Raw genomic sequence first — 10,018 nt, forward strand, 5'->3', positions numbered from 1 at the left:
TAAAACCCAGAGAGATTTAGTGAGTTAACTGGATTTATTCATCTAGACTCCAGCAGAGACAGGATCCACATTCAGATCCTTTGAGTGCTATGCCCAGCTATAGTCCTGGGCTCTCAAGCAAAGGTCATATTTAGTGCCACGGAGTGCTGAATAGGTCACCTGATACTGCTCAGCAGGCATAAAAAATCTATGCAACTATAAAGGGAACTGAAAACATTTTAAAAGTCGTCTTTTTTATCCTGTGTCAAAAGCTTAGGTATGGTCTTGTGTAAGTAAAGTCACTGCTCCTTTGTGTTGGTGACAGATGCCTCTGGTAACTAATGCTGAACTTCAAAGGTGTAAAATAATTTGCCTTGTTGTCACACACTGTTGTTCTGTGCAAACTGATGGTTATTATAGGTCTGTGCCCATTACTTTGCTTTTCTGTCACTATATGTGTGAGAATGAAAGTATTTGTCAWAGAAAAATCAATAATAAAACCATTATTTAGGTATTGCAGCCTGTACTGCATTTGGTTGCACACCTGGATGGCCTGATAAAACAGGACTATCGTGCAGCTTTGGTAAACAGTGTGCACACGTGGTCAATACTGTGCAGGGGACCGATTGTCATAGCTGCATGTTTGATGTGTTTAAAAGCAATCGTGGCCTTCCCTTGATACTCTGGATGTGCTATTGACATTTCAGCAGAGCTCCTTCAAATGCAATTTCTGCCTCTGTGAGAATAACATGACATTTTAAGAGTAAAAAACAGTTCCTACATTTTGAATCATGCAACAGATCCAGTGCTTCTCCCTGTCCCTAGTCAGAACCTGTTAAAAAGTCTGAATGAGAAAAAAGRTCTGAATGAGAAGGGTGAAAGAACAAGACCACTGAGAAGAGAAYCCCAGGTTTTTCAGTGCACTTAATGAAATTACTGCAGATGGGAGGTTGTGTTATTCATATGCTTCAGGAAGTTGAATCTGAAGCTGAGCTTCAACTCCTGAAAGCCCCCACATAGACAGGTAATCACAGAAAATTACTGCAAGATGGCTGAGTACTTCTTCGCAGAAGAGGGCAAATGTGGGGTAATTTACCCCATCTCAWCTTGCTTTCTCATCTGTTCAGGCCCTCACTTTCATGCTAATTTTTAGGCCTAAGTGCATTTTGCGAATAAGGAGGGATACTGTTTTATTGAAGTCCTCAAAGAATGGTAATACGCATTTTGGAAACATGCTAGAGGGCATCTTTGTGCCTTTAACACCATATTGAAATATTTTCTTTTTTCAGCGACCTTTCTCCTTTTAGTCTTTAAGAACAGCCTWGAGGCTTTGTGCTTACTCAATCAATGTATTTTTGTTGTTGAATCTTATTTTAATTGTTTCTCAGGCATTGGAAAAAATGTCATCTGTGACCGAACAGCAACTCCCCTGGATGCCTTTAGGATGATGACCGCAGCTCATTATTACCCAAAGCTCATGAGCATCATGGGGAACGTCTTGCGCTTCCTGCCTGCCTTTGTGAAGATGAAGCAGCTGATCCAGGAGGGCTACGTGGGGGAGCTCCTGGTGTGCGAGGTGCAGGTTCACAGCGGAAGCCTCCTAGGCAAGAAGTACAACTGGAGCTGTGATGACCTGATGGGGGGTGGGGGCTTGCACTCGGTTGGTACCTATATCATCGACCTCTTGACCTTCCTCACTAGCCAGAAGGCCGTGAAAGTGCATGGGTTGCTCAAGACTTTCGTCAAGCAGACGGACCATATCAAGGGGATACGGCAGATCACCAGCGAYGACTTCTGTACGTTTCAGATGGTTCTGGAAGGCGGTGTGTGCTGCACAGTGACGCTCAATTTCAATGTCCCCGGAGAGTTCAAGCAAGACATTATTGTGGTCGGTTCAGTGGGCCGGCTGACTGTAATAGGCACTGATCTCTATGGACAGAGCAACAGCTCTCCTCAGAGGGAGCTCCTGCTGAAGGACTCCACGCCAGTCAGCAACTCTTTACTTCCGGAGAAGGCCTTCAGTGACATCCCATCGCCATACCTGCGAGGCACCATTAAGATGGTTCAAGCTGTCCGGCAGGCATTTGAGGACCAGGACGACAGAAGGACCTGGGACGGAAGGCCCCTCACGATGGCTGCCACCTTTGACGACTGTCTGTATGCCCTGTGTGTGGTGGACACCATTAAAAAGTCAAATCAGCTGGGGGAATGGCAGAACATTTCAATCATGACTGAGGAGCCAGAACTGAGCCCTGCATACTTAATCAGTGAAGCCATGCGTAAGAGCAGGATGTCTCTGTACTGCTAGCTCCACTCAGCTCCTAGGAAAGAATAGGAACAGGATAGCTCTTAAAATAAATGGTAACGCAGCCCTTGTGAAGGGCTTGGGCATCTTAAAATCAGCTGAGGATACAAGAGGAGGAAATGCGGTGTTTGGATCAACTAAATTTGTTGACGGCTAAATACCAAAGTGATGACGTTCTAAAAAATGCCCAAAATAGATAGGAGAGTTAAGAGCTAACATTAACTTAACTGTTTTAATAATGGTATTAGCTGGCTGATTAGCAAGATATATCATGGACTTGTCTCCTGCTTGCAGGTGCTTTAGATTATCCAATTGTGTTTACGGTGAAAGGTTGGGAAGATCCTTTTAGATCTTCCTTACCTACCAGAGGGCTGTGAAGGTACTGTCATGTCATCAGGTTTTCTGTAGTGTCTGACATGAATGGTTCCTACCATGACAGCTTACACCACCATGCTGTGCTACTGCATCTTTAACCAACACACAGAGCGATAGGACTTGGTGTAACATTGTGGTGTGATACAGAAAATCTTGGCAGCTCACTTTTCATATAGCTTGTTAGGGGCTTCTTTGTGTTGGTTTGTGGTTTGTTATTTTTTTTAAGCACATTTACATAGGAAAATATGTGGCTTTTACAAACAAAGCAGCCTTCAACCACAGCACATATGCCCTTTTATTGGGAGAGGGAGGGTCTTCTCATGGTAAGCTTCAATGTTAAATGTACAGATTTGCTGATTAAAATCAGTTGTGTAAAACCTTCTCAAACAGCAGGTGGCATGACACAGTAGCAACGGTGGGTTTTTATTACCCAGCTGAACTAAGGCTAGTCTTCTGAAAGACACAATTTCCTATGTGTCTGGGCCTGACTTTTGAGTGAATTCATCTCCCATTTTGGTTTTCAGTGGAAAACAGAAAACTCAGTAAAAAGCTCATCAAACAATATGAGGTTTAGAGAGTTGATGTTCTTTTAAATCTCTGTGAACTTACACTTAAGAGATACACACCAACAACTTATTTCGTRTTGCTCAACCCAGAAGTTTTCACCTCCAACAAGTGGTGAGCGTGAGTGAAAAAAATGCAAGGGATGAGAAAACTTCCTATCCATTTCCAGGGAAAAAAAACTAAAAAAGATCCCCACCTGCTTAAAGTGGCTAACTACTGGTACTGTAGTTATTGTTCCCTGTCATCAGTGCAAAGATGGAAAAATTCTTTTGGTATGTTTTCCCTGTCCTTCTTTCTAATATTTTAGATTGCAATCTTGAAAGAATATATTGAAAGTCATATGAATTATCCCAGTAAACTGGGATACTGCTTTTCTGCATAAAGCTGCCCCTGTGCTTAGATGTTTACAGCACTAGGTCCTCAGATACAAAAATCACACAGAAAATAGTATATCAAGCATATAGCACTAAATTRTATTATACTTGAGCAAAGCTTTTTCATTTTTTTTGTTGCTGTTGTTAATTTTGACTAGGGGAAAGAAGAGAACATTTGGCTGACCAGTAGCTATTAGGAGAGAAAATAAGACCTTCTTTCTCAAGGTCATCAGATTATTGTGGTCATTTTAGGTTAGAAAGAAAACAAGCAGATATTTCAGATTTTTTGTACGGCACTTTTAGTTCTGCTATTTTTAGGAGCGCTAAGGGCTTCTGTAGAGCTCCTGCAAATGATTCCATCTGATTGCTGTGTGCTCCTGTCTGTCGCACTCCCAATTTTAGTGCTGCATGTTTTTGAACAGGAAGGCATCAATAGTGTGGTTCATCTCATATGGCTTGAGCCAGCTGAAAGTCAGGTATCTTGTCCCTGGTATTTGTGTGATGACACACTAGTCAATATAGGGAGAAATCTTCAAGGATTGATTCAGTTCCTCCTAAGACTAATATAGAAGTAAATGTCCATTGGAAATTTCAACCTTTTTCTTTTGGTTGTACAAAGAATCTTGGGTGCTTGCATGAGATGGCTTTTAAATTTTTAGGTGGCTAAAATTGGGAAAATTGAATCACACCCCCAAATTATGTGCATGTGCTTTATTTTTAAAGTGAATATTTGTGACCTTTGATAAAACATTCCCCAAAGTGTAAGAGTGTCACTGGTGAAGGAACAGCATAATACTGCAAAACCCCAGCCAAGCAGAGGAATTTTTCTGTCCACATTGTTCTGCCAGTTCTAGCAATTGTGTGTGTGGTTGACTGCTTCTGCTAGGCCTCCGGCAAGCATTCTTAATTCCTTCTGGAAGCAGCTSTTGACAGGTTTGGATCTTTTTTCCTATAAATGATTTCTCTGAGAACAATTCCCATAGCAGTAGCTGTGCCAACAGGAATTTTCCATTGTTAAAATTATCATGGTATACCATGAGATCCAGTTTCTGCTGTGAAAAATATACAGAGCAATAAAGAACAGAGAATTTGATCAAGAAATCATACATCTCTCCTGACATATTAGCCCCAGGCGGATCAAGAGAGTTTCCATATAGTAAAGCAAAAGCCCTTTATTGACAACAGTGGCAAGTTCAAATCATGAATGCAAGCCCAGTGGATAATTAACCATGTCTAGTTAAACATCATTCAAAACTGGAACTAAATGTGGACCAAAGTGTTTCTAAGTGTCTTGCTGATTAGCAATTTGGCCACTGTGCCAGGAATTGCTATTCATGCCTTCGGACCTCGTTTTGGTTCACAAATGTTGACGGTTTTCCCCRTGTGTATTTTCATTTTCTTCCTGTACCTTCCTGTTTTATTGTGATGCCAGCTGGCAGAAGATGTGGTGGAACCTAAACCCCCTCCTGCAGTGCACATTGCCTTGGATGAAACACAGCATAAAGGAATAGTGCTACTGAGATCAACCTTTCTGCCCCTGATCCAGAAGGTTTAGGTGACAGGCATCATCCAGCCCCTGTGCAAACTTACTGATGCAGATTTTGCTGCTTAGTGGAAAGAGAATCTAACGCTCTGATTACATAGCCATCTGATGCTAGTGTAAGTACCAACTTCCAAATGGCTTGAACCCCATATAGCTCCCTGGGTGAGCACAGTGCTGGCCCCACAGAGACAGCCACAATGAGAAGGGGCAGGGTGGGACTGCCTCTTTTGACAGCAATGTAGATGTTACGCTGGCTTCAGGAGAACGTGTGACCTAATTGGGACAGCAGCAGTAACTGCATACATTCAGGATTGCATGACAGTTTKTCCATTCTCTAGGAGGTAAAGGTGCTGAAGTGTCAAGTGTAAAGACACTAAACTTCCACCTGGCGTAGAAGAGCAAGGAATTGGTTTATTTATAGAATGTGTATTACTATTCTGATAAAATGTTACTCTATRCTCTAGGATCTTCAAGGCCTCTGCTCTTTTGGTACAGTTGAAAGTACGTTGAATTACTCTCAGTAGCCTCTGGAGTTCACGCTGGGTTTAAGAATTTGGGCAGTAGTTAAAAGAGGTGTACCTGACTGAATTCAAAAGCAGTACCATATTAGACAACACACATTTGGAACTGCATTTTAATGCTGTGCCACAAGATTTGAGATGAATACTGTTAGAATTGGTGCAGTCCTAACAGCCAAGCAGAGGCTAATGCAAGAATTTACAGTAGTCCCCAAAACAAACAGTTCATACACTAGATAAGAAGTGTTCATTCCTCTTCCCAGGGCTGCTGCTGGAGAGGCTCTTTCCTTTGACATATACCTCTGCATCTAGGATACTAAACATTTTGGTCTGTTGCCAAAGACAAAAAGAGCCAAAGGAAGAGCCCCAGTGAAATGCTCTGCTGCTCCACAGGGGCTGTTCTAACACTGGGGCATTTATCTGAGAGAGACTTTGGTTTTCAATAGGAATCAGACTGGGCTCCAGTCCAAGGAGAGGACAACCCTTCACCGTGGCCCTGTGCCACAGCAGGGCACAACTGCGCAACTGCGGTCCTTCCATGTGCCCAAACGAGAACAGTAGCTGCGGGGGGGGGGGGAGGTATGTCTGCAGGCTTGTCTGTATGCCCACACCAACAGGGAGAATAAACTGGTTGCCCAGAGAGGAAAGGCTGTCCCAGCCAGAGGAGACAGCTGCCGCCTTGCTCCACCTCTGTGTTTGGGAGCCCAAGGGGCGACCCTGCCCTTGGAGGAGCAGCATCTGTACTCCCACTAGATCCGTGTGGGTCTTCAAAGCTGAACTCACTGAAGTCCTACATAGAGGCCTAAAAACTCTGTAAGAGCTGCAGGGTTTCCTATATCTAATATCATGCATGGACTAGATTAGTAGTATTTTAGCTATGTAGTTAGAAAATACCTAGTAGAGGTGATACGTCCTTACCCTTGCAGCCAGTGCAGCAGAGGATCAGGGCATGTGTAGACCTTTAGGTGCAGGATGGACTTCTGTAAAGTTCATCCCTTGCTTTGGCTGAAAGCATGAGAAATTCCTGCCCAGCCGGCATAGGGCAATCAGAGGCAGTCTCCACTTTATACTTAGTATTTCCTTCTTTTGGACAGCTTTTGAATCAGAGCGACAGCACAAGGGAACAGCTGTCTTGGGAGAGCAGTCATTCAAAAAAGGAGGCTCTTCTGCTGCCTGTGCTCACGGCACACAGACTCTGCAGTTTCTGTGTTACCTTGTTTATTTCTATGTCTGCACAAATACAGAAAAGGCTCTGAGTTCAAAATTACTCATTTCCCTCYGCTCAAAAAGTTATTATTAGCAGTTTTTGTTTTGCAGGTAAAGACAAATTTAGTAGCCTGATGGTGTCTTTATGGAGATCTAGAAATTGCTAATGACAGAAGTTCTTGTTTCTGGAAATTTAGTTTTTATCTGTTATCCTCGGTATAAAGTATCACAAATTATACAGTCTTATCACTGTTAATTTCTGTTTCTACAAGGTTTAAAAGCACCTTTTGGATTTGTGCAGATATTCAACATGTTGGCTTGATTTCCAATGGGCAAGTGGTATGAAACTCAACACTGGACTATCTGACCTCTGCAATGCTCTCTAGGTATTTAGGACTAGTTGTGAAATGGCAGGCTTAGTCAGGACAGCAGTTTCTTCTTATCGTYGTCGTCGTYGTCGTTGTTGAAATTACTTTTGGGAAGCAAAGTTTGTAAATTTTAGTGATTAAGTATGACTGAGTAATAACTGTCAGTCCTGTCAACTTTGTAACTTCCTCTTTCTTGAGTTGCTGGGTGAAGTCCATCCAATAAATATAATTTCCTCTAAYAACAACTGCCCAATTCCATTTGCTCATGAAAAGAAGGAATTTTAAGTAGACAGGACTGTACATAATGCTGCATTCATGAACCGATGTCATAACCTCATGACTGTTGCTCCTACTGAGTGTAGGAAACCAGAGCCAAGGCAAGTAATGACTTCTTGGAAGCTGTCAAACCACAACATTGGGGTGGAGGAATGAAGGGTATCAGCTTAGGTCAAACTGCAACAGATTTTATTCAGATTTTCAATTGATGGAAAAAACTTCTTGAATTAAGTTGCATTTTTACATTTTTAAGGAATGCTATTTTGAAATGAAAGTTGAAAATTTTCCCCTTTTGACATGTTTTGGTATTTATGAAATGAGCTGGGATTTTTTGTTGTTGTTGAAGTTCACACTTTAAAAAATTCTATCATTAGGTTCAAACATACTCAGTGAATTCAGCTGCCCTTGGGCAAGTTCAGAACAGGGCCTCACGGTGTCGTTCAGTGAGCCCAGTTTAGCATCTGAATTTGGCCATCTGGATTTCATTTCTGTCTTATGGCATAGGGAAAATTGGTTCATTAAATGGAGTTAGCTACAGATAATCAAGATATTTTTTGCAGCAGTGCCGGCCATGGTCTTTAAAAGCACTTAAATTTAGTAACATGTTTACYGTGGTTATTTATGACCTTCCAGCCATGTCCTATCCATAACTTCCTTTTCTGTTTACACTGTCCGTCAAACTCGCTTGCCTCCCCTTCTGTTTCATTCCATTGCAAGTCATGAGGCAGGTCTCTGCTGTTTCCTATTACGTTTGCTATCCGTCTGTGTTACGTGTGGCATACAGGGTGGCTGATGTTTGACTTGAAGTTACTTTTAATACAAATCCATTGAAGAATACGTTAACAGCACAACTACTCAAGTATATGGCATACCTAAAGCCCAGCTAGGGCAGGAATCAAAGCTCCCTGCTATGCTTTGTTTCACAAATGACACTCATTGTTTCTCTCTGTACTGGTTTTCTTTTATTTTGATTTTGAAAATGAGAAWATGTTTAGTTTGTTGCTGTGTCAATATTAAGTATATATTTATTGTTTTTCATACATACATACATATATATAAATGCTATATATATATAATGTCAACGCATGGACATATGTACAGTAGATATTTTAAAGAGCTATTTATCAAGAAAAATAAGTGTTATAAGTAAACAGAGTTTATATTTTATATATAATGTAGATAGCAAAAAAAAAAGTGTTTAAATTATAGTAGGACTTTTAGGGATGGGGGTTGGGGTTTGGAGACACGGATAGGGACTGGTTCTAGCATTTTAAATAGCCAAACTACTTTGTACGGAAGCTGCCTGCTGTGCCTCTCGGCTGCAATATCTATTTGTTTCTTCTCCTGGAAGATGATGTGCATTGTTACTTTTACATTGCTTGAGGAATGTAGTTAGTTTATTCTCAGCCAACTGGTATGTGCTGCTTAAAACATGGTTTCCTGCTGTTCTGCATATTTGCATTGATGGAATAAAAGGATCTTAAATGGCAAATAAAGATATAAAAGTATGTGATCCCAGCTGTCAGTCATTTTTCCTCACACTTGCATTTTGTGCGATGTAATAGCAATCACTTTTTCCTGTTTTCTGGCCTGCCTGTTAAGTTCAACACATCTGACTAAAATCCGCAGCCTTTATGCTTGTGTGACAGGATTGTGATGGAAGGAGAAAGAAAATAAAGGTTCAGCACTAAGCTGTTTGAAGGTTTAACTTTACGGCAAGGCCTGAACTAGAGCCTGCTGGAGTGATGTGTCCTGAGGAGACAGTTTGATTTTATTGCAGTATAGTGATGCTGTCGAAGGCTGTATGTCTGCTGGCATGGCAAAATAGGGGCATAGACCGTGCCCTCTGAGCACAAACTAGAGATCCTTTCCTGACCCTCCTCCTCACTCTCCACCACTATCCTGGGATGCCTCTGCCTTCCTCATCCTCAGCTCCCTCCAGTGACTTCCCCACACAGCTGCCTACTGGAGCCCTACTCCCACGCACTGAGCGAGCTGTGAAGTCCTTCCCGCTTAGCCCAGAACTCATCTTCTCCCTTGTATAGGGGCCCATCAGCCTCCTAAGCAGCTTGTTATGCCAGTCCCTCYGACTCTGGATGAAACCTCACAGCATACAAAACAGAAGATTATATGAAGCAGTGGGAAATTCCAGGCTTTGACGGAAGATTTACTGCCTTTAGGATTGGTYTGTAGGAAGGATAGAGCCTTTCCTAGGCTTCCTTTTCTATTTCACAGCAGAGCACACAGAAAGATGTTGAATTATACACTGCTAGTCCTCACTTGTTTCCYAGGCACTAACAGAGTACAGGGGACCTGAGGCACAAACCTGTGAAAGGATGGGAAATCCCAACCACCTACAGTGCACAGACACCCTTAGCTCATGGGACCATCTAAAGTGAACTTTAGAAAGAAGAAAATAAGGAGAATTAAAACTGATAAGAATGTGTTTTGGTCTTTATAAACATTGGCACATCTTTAAAATATGCTAGCTGCTGTGGTATTTTAATCAA

At 41.9% G+C, this 10,018-nt stretch overlaps 1 protein-coding gene across 1 annotated transcript; it reads left to right on the top strand.

Moving 5' to 3' along the window:
• The first annotated feature begins 1,366 nt into the window (after positions 1 to 1,366).
• On the top strand, positions 1,367 to 9,021 carry GFOD1 (Gfo/Idh/MocA-like oxidoreductase domain containing 1). The gene has a single exon (XM_085299906.1). It carries the CDS (start codon positions 1,424 to 1,426, stop codon positions 2,285 to 2,287), a length of 864 nt encoding a protein of 287 aa, XP_085156032.1. The 5' UTR covers positions 1,367 to 1,423; the 3' UTR covers positions 2,288 to 9,021.
• The last annotated feature ends 997 nt before the right edge of the window (positions 9,022 to 10,018 follow it).

The sequence above is a fragment of the Rhea americana genome, unplaced genomic scaffold (genome assembly GCF_003343005.1).
Source record: "Rhea americana isolate MKP2758 unplaced genomic scaffold, rheAme1 scaffold_156, whole genome shotgun sequence".
In the NCBI taxonomy this organism is placed as follows: Eukaryota; Metazoa; Chordata; class Aves; order Rheiformes; family Rheidae; genus Rhea; species Rhea americana.